Consider the following 11,306-nt stretch of genomic DNA (forward strand, 5'->3'; position numbering starts at 1 on the left):
TTTTTTTTTTTTTTTTTTTTTTTTTTTTTTTTTTTTTTTTTTTTTTTTTTTTTTTTTTTTTTTTTTTTTTTGTTTCTCAGAAACCAGGTGGTATTATAGCACTTCTTGATGAAGCTTGGTAAGTTTACAACTGTGAATGTTACTGCTATAGCTTGCTTGATTACCTCTTTGATCAGTTTTGATTAAGATATCTATGGGCTTTTCTTGTAGCATGTTTCCCAGATCAACTCATGAAACATTTGCCCAAAAGCTTTATCAAACATTCAAGAACCATAAGCGTTTCAGCAAGCCTAAATTATCTCGTTCTGACTTTACAATTTGCCATTATGCTGGTGATGTAAGTTATACATGTTATACATATTAAATATAAAATAATCTCAGAAAATAAAAAGAATTATAGCGATTACCTCCACTTAATTTTGGATTTTATGCTCATATTTCAGGTCACCTATCAAACTGATTTGTTCCTTGATAAAAACAAAGATTATGTTATTGGTGAACATCAGGCGCTCATGAGTGCTTCAAAATGCCCCTTCGTTTCAAATTTGTTTCCACAATCATCTGATGAATCATCAAAACAATCAAAATTCTCTTCGATCGGCTCCAGGTTTAAAGTATGTCATTATGTCTTTATTCTCCATTGCTTTTCATTATATTTTTATATGAAATTGAGTCATGACATTTATTTTTCTACATTTTGCAGCAACAATTGCAATCATTGCTTGAAACTCTGACTCACACTGAGCCTCACTATATTCGCTGTGTAAAGCCTAATAATTTGCTTAAGCCAGCTATATTTGAAAATCATAATGTTCTGCAACAACTTCGTTGTGGGGTAAGGAAGTGTTGTATACTGGTTTATTGGTTGGAAATGAAAGAGTAAAAAGCTTGCCCTCTGACTTGATTTACACACAAGGCTGATCACTTTTCTGCTTCCAGGGAGTGATGGAAGCAATTAGAATAAGTTGTGCTGGATATCCCACTCGGAAGCCTTTCTATGAATTTATGGATCGCTTTGGTATCCTTTCACCAGAAGTTTTGGATGCGAGGTGTGTGGATTATTCCTTCTTTTGTAGCTAAAGGAATCCTTAGAAGATTCTAATCTTGATCCTTTAACTGAATTTATGGCAGTATGGATGAGGTCACTGCATGCAAAAAGCTTCTTGAGAAAGTGGGACTTCGAGGCTACCAGGTGATGTGTGATGTAGACTTCTAGGCCAATAGTTATGTTGTTATATATGTCCCCTCTGTGCTCTCATACGGATCTGGGAATGGAATACTGTGGGCTAGAGCTTATGCCACTAAAGAGGTCTGTTGCTTGTGAAACTGATGTTATGCAATCATCTAGTCCAGATATTTCCAGTATCCGAAGATAAAATATCGTTGCACAACTGCCAAACATCTATAGGCTTGCATCTTTCTTTTTATATATAATTTGTATTCATTTAGTTGACCCATTAGCTTCTGCAGATTGGTAAAACAAAGGTCTTTTTAAGAGCTGGGCAGATGGCAGAGCTGGATGCTCGCAGAATTGAGGTATTAGGAAGATCTGCAAGTATAATCCAGAGGAAATTCCGTTCTTACATGGCTCGTAAAGGCTTTACATTGTTGCGTAACTCAGCAATACAGATGCAATCTGCATGCAGAGGTATTTAAATTTTCTAAAACCCTATGGCTATGCTCTTTCTTTTGACCATGACATTTTTCATCATACAAATCCGAGTCTTTTCTCTTTGGTTACTGTAGGAGAACTTGATAGGCGAGTATATAATAGCTTGCGGAGAGAAGCATCTTCGCTTAGGATCCAGAGAAATCTGCGTATGCATCTTGCTAGGAAGGCTTACAAAGAATTGTGCTCCGCTGCTGTTGCTATTCAGACAGGCATGCGTGGGATGTGTGCACGTGATGAGCTTCGCTTCAGAAGGCAGACAAGGGCAGCTATGGTCATTCAGGTAATATTTATTTTAGGTGAAAGACATGATGTCTTGCCAGACATGGCGTGCTTGCTAATCTGTTGGTGGACAAAGCAATATATATTTTGTTATTGTACTACTGTTGCCTTGTTACATGCCCACATAATTATATGTTTATAGATGTTTGTTACTGTAGTTTCTTAATGAGTTTCATCATATATGTCAGACCCAATGTCGCACATTCTTATCCCAGTCCAATTACAAGAAACTGAAGAAAGCTGCAATTACTACACAATCTGCTTGGAGAGCCAGAATTGCACGCAAAGAACTCCGAAAACTAAAGATGGTGACATCTCATTTTATTATACCTCTTCATTTTTCCTTTACTCTATGCCCTTCCTTCTCTTTGCTGGTTGACAAGTTCTTAGTACAACTGCTTGGTTACTGAAGTCTGCTATTGCTGAATTTGCTGCTAAAAGTTGTTAAATGTGTAAAATTATTTCTTGCTGCTGCTCTGGTGATTGGATCCTATGCATCCCCATATGCATAGTTATCAATGAGCTTAGTTTGTTTAGTTGCATGCTACTTTTTCTAGTTTCACCCCTGGGACTTGGTATTGCCTTTCCAAGTTGATATTTTCTGGAGATCATCCTAATTCTCAAAGCAATGACTTGTAACAAGTTGTCATGAAACTCGTGATATCATATCAGCCTGCCAGACAAATTCTGTTTCATTCTCTTGTAATGACACCAAAAGAGGCTGCCTTTGATTGCTAGAGCATCAAGTGCAATTTTCTTCTTCATTTTGGTTCTTTATTTAATTGTGTTTTGGTGCAGGCTGCACGGGAGACTGGTGCTCTGCAAGCTGCAAAGAATAAATTAGAGAAGCAAGTTGAAGAATTGACTTGGCGGCTACAGCTGGAGAAACGCATGCGGGTAAGTAAATGAACTGAACTGAACTCATAGTCTTCATCTTGGAACATTATAACATTCTAGACTAGAATAAGAAAAATTACAATACTTTTAGGATTAACAAGAAATAGAAGTTAATAACATTTTCGTATTATCATAAACAGAACAATATCTTTTTCTGTTGTACAATAGAAAAAGAACACTATCAATATTAGATCCAAATCAATCCATTTGGTTTTGTTTTGGTTGATAGAATACTATTCAGTTTGTTGCCATATTTTAGGCCAAAGTTTTGAGATGCCTTTATCCAGAGTGTATATGATCTTTATAAGTGTAAATTTATGAATATAGTCCTAACCAATGTGTTGATAACCACACTAATGAATAGAAAAATGATTACTTATTCAATTTTAGTTTACGGATTTTAGAGCGGATACTTAGACCTGGGATTAGCACAAAGGAAATGCCCTCTATACATAATTTCATTTTATAGTCTATCCTTTTTTCATGTTCCTTCTTGTTTCCTCCACAATTTACATTCCTCTGTATGGTCTTATAGGCTGACGTGGAAGAAGCAAAAACACAAGAAAATGTGAAACTACAATCAGCTTTGCAAGATCTGCAAGTTCAGTTCAAGGAAGCTAAAGAAATGCTTCTGCAAGAGCGTGAAGTTGCAAAGAAGGCAGCAGAGCAAATCCCTATCATAAAGGAAGTCCCCATTATTGACCATGAAATGATGAATAAGATTACTGCTGAAAATGAGAAACTAAAGGTATGCTGCTGGATATTTTAATTAATTTACCATGAATTGTTGCTTTGTGAATTCTTTTGGTGATGTATTCTTTTCTTATCAATGGTGTAGGGTATGGTTTGCTCTCTAGAAAAGAAAATTGGTGAAGCAGAGAAAAAATTTGAAGAAACAAATAAACTGAGTGAACAGAGATTGAGGCAGGCAATGGAGGCAGAGTCTAAAATTGTTCAGTTGAAGACTGCCATGCAAAGGTTGAGCAACTTCTTTGCTAGTTGGCTGACATTGTGCTGCAATTGGGTTTTGTATGCAAGTTTTTGAGTGATCTAATAATGGTAATCCATGTCTCGGTCTCTTTGTGATTTGTCTAATTTTAGGCTTGAAGAAAAAGTTTTGGATTTGGAATCGGAGAAGCAAATTCTTCAGCATCAAGGCTTGATGACATCAGCTAAGCAGGTGTCGTCACCTTTAACTCTGTCCAAGGTAAAGTCTGTCACAGTTCAACATTGTGTTCTTAACTTGCTCCTTTTAATTCTTATGTGCTTGCTGGATATACTACTGATTTCAGATATTGGAAAATGGCCACCATCTGAATGAGGAAAGCAATGCCAGTGTAATATACTCTTTTCTTGTTAGAAGTGTTACCTTAATTAAAGGAATGTACCATACTCAAATTCTGCTTCATATTCATAAGAAGTTGGATTTCTACAGGAATCACCAAGTGGGTCGCCAGCTAAAAAATTTGAAACCCCTGATAGCAAGTTAAGAAAACCTCCAATTGATCGACCACATGTATGTGCTTCCTCAGAAATTGCTCTCTTTCTCTCAATCCAGGCTTTTTATGTAGACTTGAGCCTTTGTGGACCTTGATACAGGAGGATGTTGATGCGCTCATTAACTGTGTGATGAAGGATGTGGGCTTCAGTCAGGGAAAGCCTGTTGCAGCATTTACCATTTACAAATGCCTCCTCCATTGGAAATCTTTTGAAGCTGAAAGGACTAGTGTGTTTGACCGTCTCATTCAGATGATTGGTTCAGCCATTGAGGTAATGAAATATTCTATCCCCATGGATGGGGAGAATAACTCATAACAATAACAAACCGTGCACAACATTTGACTATGTGAAAATAAGTTGGACATGGTTAGGGAAAATGCTTATGGGCCCTGGTGGGTTTTCTCTACTGTAACTGGTGCGGTTGGATATACTAGGATCTATGCTGCTTGGTCACAGATGCAACATTGCTAAATTTAACTTCACTGTTGTTTGAACATATGTTTGAAACAATCCAATATAGGCTTTTGCCTCACCTTTATAGTTCTTGGATAAATTGGCTGCACTATACAAGTAATTTGGGTGGGATGCACTACATTTTCAAGCTCTTAGTGAGTCTGTCAATGTCTTTTTGAAACGCAAAGTGCATATTCTTTTTGTATACAATTACATTTTAGAAATACCTGTGAATCTGAAAGTGTGTTCAGTATTGGTTTGTTCAAGTAGGATCATTTTGTTGTTCCTATGGCCCTATTTTTCTGTTACAAAAGCAGAAAAATTAATGAAATCTTTGCATTGCTACCTCTTTGCAGAACCAAGACAGCAATGACCACATGGCTTATTGGCTATCAAACACTTCTACATTGTTGTTCTTAATCCAAGAAAGTTTGAAACCTGCTGGTTCAGTTGCTGCAACTCCTGTACATAAAACTCCAACATCCCTGTTTGGCAGAATGGCAATGGTATTGGAATTGTTTATACCTGTTTTTGCATAAATTTTATTTTTTATGAGCTGGATACACTGTGTGTTTGGCTGCATATTGGTGTTTCTGTTTGTTTTGATATCTATTATTGCTGTAAATGTACCCAGGGATTTCGCTCATCTCCTTCTACCGCCAATATTAATGCTGCTGCTGCAGCAGCAGTACTTGTTGTGCGCAAAGTTGAAGCCAAATACCCAGCTTTGCTTTTCAAGCAGCAGCTTATAGCATATGTTGAGAAGATATATGGAATTATTCGAGACAATTTGAAAAAGGAGTTGGGATCACTGCTTTCCTTGTGTATACAGGTGAACACCTATTGGTTCCTTGCACTTCATACCACTGTTTTCAGGCTTATTTCACAAATTATGTAGTTCTCTTCCGAGTGTTAAAAATGGAAAACTGCAATGTGGCTTGTGCCTCTTGGGTCATCTGTCTATTGGATAAGGTTTACCTGACACCTTACTCAAAAGAGTTGTTTGAGTACTAACGCAGCAGGTTCATGATACATATGTATAATTGGGTGTATCCTTTATTTCTTGACTTAGCATCGGCAGGCTGAAGTTTTATTACCAACCATATGAAGTATTCTCAACTATCGACCATTAAGTTTTTTTTTGCCTACTCTATTCAACATTGATTAGTATAGATGTCTTTAAATAATTTAAATGTATAAAGAAGCACAAATTAGGCTTCTAGAGAATAACATTTGTGTAGAAATGTGTTGGGATTTATATTTGAGCTATTCATGCTTTTTCCCCTTTTGATAGGGATCAATGTTTTATCAATTTTCTTGGATTAACATAAGATTGATAATTTGTTAATATTGCTATACTTTATTTACATTTTAGTGCAACAAGTACTTCCCTATACCTTTGTTTTTGTAATTTTGAGCTTAATTTTGCTCAATAATTTACTTGATATATTCAGGCACCTAGGACCTCTAAAGGAAATGGACTAAGATCTGGACGGTCATTTGGCAGAGATTCTCAGACAAATCACTGGCTGGGGATCATTGAATGCCTCAACTCCCTTCTCTGCACATTGAAAGAAAATTTTGTATGAACCTCCTGTCTCTATTTATGCCTTATCTCTTCCCAATACAAGATTGTCTTTACTTCTCAATAAATAAATATTTTCCAATATAAAGAGAAATTTGTGTGCTTTTTTTTGGGGTACCAGGTGCCTCCTATTCTTGCTCAGAAGATATTTACTCAAACGTTCTCATACATCAATGTACAACTTTTTAACAGGTAAAACTGTTTTTTTTGGTCCTAGCTGTTTCCTTTAATTGACATGTTTGTATGAAGTGTTACTGAATTTATATTTGATCTTTACAGTCTTCTTCTACGTCGGGAGTGTTGTACATTCAGCAATGGGGAATACGTAAAAGCTGGATTGGCTGAGCTAGAGCTTTGGTGCTGCCAGGCTAAAGAAGAGGTAATATATCCACAAACAGAGGCTTCTGCCTGTTTGCCCACTCATTATTTCTCTTTTTTCTCATGTCTGCTTATTATATAATTTAGCCTCTAATATATCAAATCTTTTGCCTCGTCCATTGCAGTATGCAGGCGCTGCCTGGGATGAACTTAAACATATAAGACAAGCTGTCGGGTTCTTGGTATGCTTATCGCTTTGATACAAGTTTGCTGTATATCTATATTAGTTTCTCTTTCAGTGGTTAGCCACCATAACAGCTGCATGGATATGGTTGTTGTCTATTGTTTTGTCACAATTTTTAGTGTCCTGTTTAGCAAGTTATACACTTATACTTAATGCATTTGTCATGTTTTTCACATCATATTGGCAGGTTATACATCAGAAGTACAGAATATCTTATGATGAAATAACCAACGATTTGTGTCCTGTAAGTTTGAACCGACTTTTGTTTCTTCTCTTGTCTGAAATAACCCATACCCAATCTTTTTCTCACTTGCATCATGCTTTTGCTTTCCCTAGATTCTTAGTGTCCAGCAACTTTACAGAATATGTACTTTGTACTGGGACGATAGCTACAATACTCGAAGTGTATCTCCAGATGTAAGTAGCATCCAAACTATGCAACTAAAATTGCTTTCTTTATCCTAGGTTAAAAAAAATGCTCAAGAAAATATATGCTCGTCTTGACACAGGTCATTTCGAGCATGCGGGTATTAATGACCGAGGATTCCAACAGTGCTGAGAGCAGCTCATTTCTGTTGGACGACAATTCAAGGTGAAGTTTCTTCTACCTTTTAACAACACTATTGATTCTATTACTTGTTCTGATACCACCACCGACTTTTAGATTTCATACTTCACTCAAGATAAGGTAAGGAGATATGCCCAGAAGTGTTGTTTGACTATAGTTTCCAACATTCCTCTTTGCACTATTGCTTTGTGTGTTTGGAACAGTGGAATATGTTACATTCTAACCAAACTATGATCATCACTGCAGCATCCCCTTCTCGACGGATGAGCTTTCCAATACACTTCAAGTTAAGGATTTTATTGATGTCAAGCCTGCAGAAGAACTTCTCGAGAATCCTAGCTTCCAATTTTTACATGAATGAGGCGAACGGACCTCGAGCTCTCTTGATTGATTTTTTTTTCCTCGTAGTTGAATATAACCTGTAAATCACTTTTCTTCACATTTTTTTCCCATATAGTAGAATTATTTGTCTATAATTGTAAAATTCCATAGAGTACGGGTCAGGGTATTCATTTGGTCAGCGCTTTTCTCTATTTTCTGGAGCGCCATTTTCTATTTTTTATTTTTTTTTCCTTTTGGTTATTGGGTGTAAATTTTTGCTTGTATATTCACCCATTATCACCTTGTAATATATCAATTATTGAATCTTATTCATATATAAGTAATTTGTCATTGCTTTCTTTAAACTTGGATCCTATAGGTAATTTTTGCAAGTCACAAGTTAAAGAGTAGTATACAAGATTAAGGTTATGTTGTTATGTAAACACTTTCATAGCATATCATGTTTGTTTATACGTGTATTTTTGACACATGATACTTAGCTTTTGTAGTTGTGTAAATTCATACTCCGTATTATTTTATACACATTCAATTAGTGTGTAAGTTTGTTTACTCGATAAACATTACACTAAACCTTTTGAAGGACTTTTTTTTTTTGAAAACAACCTTTTGAAGGACTTGATTTCTCTTTATTGCATGTATTCCTTGTAAGCAAAATTACAACTATTTTTGATAACTCAGATGTTCCAGCTTCATCCGCATTTAACCCAATCCCATTCCATTTATAAGAGTCTTATCTCCAGATTGTTTATGGCAGAGTTTTTGTCACCCTGTTTGCAGAAGTGAGTTTTATATGCACCTTTTTAACCATTGATTCACTGCCATGGTAAATCTGCGTTTGAAACGACTGTTTTCAAATTGAATCAAGATTTTGGGTTCTAGTCACAAACTTTTATGATGGGATCGAACATGATAGGATGATAAATATGAAAATGTACTTGCCAAAATTTTCATAAATAAGAGGTCACTCAAAGTTGGTACTTGGTAGTATTTAGCATGTCAATTTGTGGGCTTACAAAGCTGGTAGTATTTGACATGTCAATATGTGTTCTTTCAAAGTTGGTGGTATTTGACATGTCAATCTGTGATCTTTCAAAGTAGGTAGTACTTGGTATGATCAACAAGTACTGGCAATTATATGCAAACACAGCAAGGGTATATATTCTAATGTATAAGTATATGTATTTGGAGATCTGTCGGTCAGTTGAGATACATTTTACAATATACATCATCAATCTGTCTCTCTAAGTTTGTGAGAGTTCTTTAAGTTTAAGGTTTAAACTACATAAATATGGATTAGTGATCATATGAGAACTACTCCCCTGTAAAAACATGGAAACCAATCTGGTACATTAAAAAAGACATATCTATGAGATTAATTGAAGGAATTAAAAACACTTGTTTGCATATGAACTATTATGTTGTGTGCATATTACGCATGTGTTGTGTGTGCATATCCTATGTTGCACACAACATATGCTTAATATGCACACATCAAAATGCTTGATATGCACGCACGCGTTTTTAATTCTCAAAATTAATTACCTCCATAAATTTGTCTTTTTTAATGCACCAAATTGGTTCTCGTATTCTTAAGGGGAGTGGTTCTCATTGAAACATCACTCTATAGGCCTTCAATTATGCATGTTGTTACTTTTTGTCCCTAAATGGTTTGCGGAGTGAACTTTTTACATCTATGAGTTCTATTTGTGTTGGGTTAAAAATGCCACTTCATATACAATTGAGTGACAAAAAATGACTACAATATAATTGAGAGGCGAAATGTGTGCTATTTTCCTATAACTTATGGAGGAAAATTATCATTTTCCGTACATGCATTGATGCATACATACATTCAAAATACGTATATATACACAGACAAGTGGAAGTACTCTATATTGATTGTTTGGGGCAGAGCATGAAGTTATTCACATGCTTGCTTTAATTCCATGAAATTACGCACGAGACCATCGCCACATCTTTCACCACACCCTTATACGTCCGTATGACTAAAAATAGGAAGAGGGACCATTTATACTGTATATAAGAATTGGTCCGTACTACCTCATTTTGGACCGTTATTATATGAATATGGGCCCATATATTATTGGTAAGGTCAGCTGAATATCTACTCAATTAGTCATCGTATAACACCCTGTTACTGGTCCATGGGCTATAACCATAAGGTCCCCCACCATTATTATTATTATTATTATTATTATTATTATTATTACTTTAAAAAAGGAAAAAATGCACTCTTAGTCCCTGAACCATAGGATCATAACGAGTTTAATCATTTAATATAATTGTCATCATTTTTAGTCATTGAGTTGTTAATGAAGTATTTTTTTGGTACTTTCATTAATGTTATTTTGTCAAAATAAAGAGATTAAATATGTTATTATCTTATAATTCAGGGACTAAAAATGTAATTATCATTTTCTTTTTCAAATAATAATAATAAATTCCCCCACCCTTATTTAAATTCAATATATTTGTGGGTCATAACTTATTTTTTGGATTTTTCATGGGCCCTCCTATTGGTATCTATCTTCCTTCTTAGATTAGCCATTATTGTAGTTGGTGCAAACTCATTGTTGTAGATTAGGGTCAATTCTTGATCACTGGTGTGGGCAAGCCAATCTTATAAAATAACAGAATAAAGACAGCCCTAAAGAATTTATTTCAATAGGGATGTGCAAATTAAAGTAATTGATGGAATAAAAAGAAGGAAAAAAAATGTTCAAATAAGCATTTTAAGTGGAGCAAATAGTGCAATTCAGTCTCTGAATTTTTTTATTATTATTTATTTATCTGAGCCCCTTATAAACTAATAAAAATTGTGATTAAACCCTACAGAAACTTGTTTAGCAAATTATTGTTGGTTTGATGAACATTTTAGACTTCTTGTGATTACGTGGATTCTAAGTGTAAATTTACTAATATGTGTCTATGTTAGTACAAGAAGTGCACATGTTTGTCAAATAAGCAATAATATGTTGAACATGTTAATTACCATAGGGTTTGATTGTATTTTTTATTTTTATTTTATTTTTTTCGAGGTTCAAATGCATCGATTGTTTCACTTATGTGTGGCTTATTTGACCCCTTTTATATATATATAAATATATATATATATATATATATACTGTTTGTTTGTATTTATGTATATGCTATACACATACCTACTTTTGTCATAATATAAATGTTACGACTATTTCTGGCAGGGAAAATGTGGCCTTGAGTTTTCTGCTATATTTTCTTCTAAAATTTTCCTATATAGGTATGGACCAAACCACATTTCTGAGTAATGCCAAGGAGAAGTGCACCACACAAAGTGGATTAAGATTTAGGTTTAATCAGGACCGTTAGATCGTATCACTATTTATCCTTAAAAAAAAAAATCATATGCCTTATTAGATTCGGACCGAGTTGGACTTGTAAAATTTGA

At 34.9% G+C, this 11,306-nt stretch overlaps 1 protein-coding gene across 1 annotated transcript in view; it reads left to right on the top strand.

Moving 5' to 3' along the window:
- Positions 1-8,202, top strand: part of LOC116014901 (myosin-6-like) — a 15,218-nt gene extending 7,016 nt beyond the window's left edge. The window contains exons 14-39 of the mRNA XM_031254859.1: positions 81-118; positions 211-337; positions 444-614; positions 704-835; positions 940-1,049; positions 1,132-1,192; positions 1,471-1,648; positions 1,747-1,952; positions 2,140-2,259; positions 2,750-2,848; positions 3,384-3,596; positions 3,687-3,826; positions 3,950-4,055; positions 4,141-4,185; positions 4,284-4,364; positions 4,448-4,618; positions 5,158-5,307; positions 5,436-5,633; positions 6,256-6,384; positions 6,508-6,578; positions 6,666-6,765; positions 6,890-6,946; positions 7,136-7,192; positions 7,285-7,365; positions 7,458-7,540; positions 7,763-8,202. Coding sequence (XP_031110719.1) covers positions 81-118; positions 211-337; positions 444-614; positions 704-835; positions 940-1,049; positions 1,132-1,192; positions 1,471-1,648; positions 1,747-1,952; positions 2,140-2,259; positions 2,750-2,848; positions 3,384-3,596; positions 3,687-3,826; positions 3,950-4,055; positions 4,141-4,185; positions 4,284-4,364; positions 4,448-4,618; positions 5,158-5,307; positions 5,436-5,633; positions 6,256-6,384; positions 6,508-6,578; positions 6,666-6,765; positions 6,890-6,946; positions 7,136-7,192; positions 7,285-7,365; positions 7,458-7,540; positions 7,763-7,877 — 3,039 coding nt within the window. The 3' untranslated portion in view covers positions 7,878-8,202. The remainder of the gene's footprint in view (positions 1-80; positions 119-210; positions 338-443; positions 615-703; positions 836-939; positions 1,050-1,131; positions 1,193-1,470; positions 1,649-1,746; positions 1,953-2,139; positions 2,260-2,749; positions 2,849-3,383; positions 3,597-3,686; positions 3,827-3,949; positions 4,056-4,140; positions 4,186-4,283; positions 4,365-4,447; positions 4,619-5,157; positions 5,308-5,435; positions 5,634-6,255; positions 6,385-6,507; positions 6,579-6,665; positions 6,766-6,889; positions 6,947-7,135; positions 7,193-7,284; positions 7,366-7,457; positions 7,541-7,762) is intronic.
- The last annotated feature ends 3,104 nt before the right edge of the window (positions 8,203-11,306 follow it).

This window comes from Ipomoea triloba, chromosome 4 (genome assembly GCF_003576645.1).
Source record: "Ipomoea triloba cultivar NCNSP0323 chromosome 4, ASM357664v1".
NCBI classification, from domain to species: domain Eukaryota; kingdom Viridiplantae; phylum Streptophyta; class Magnoliopsida; order Solanales; family Convolvulaceae; genus Ipomoea; species Ipomoea triloba.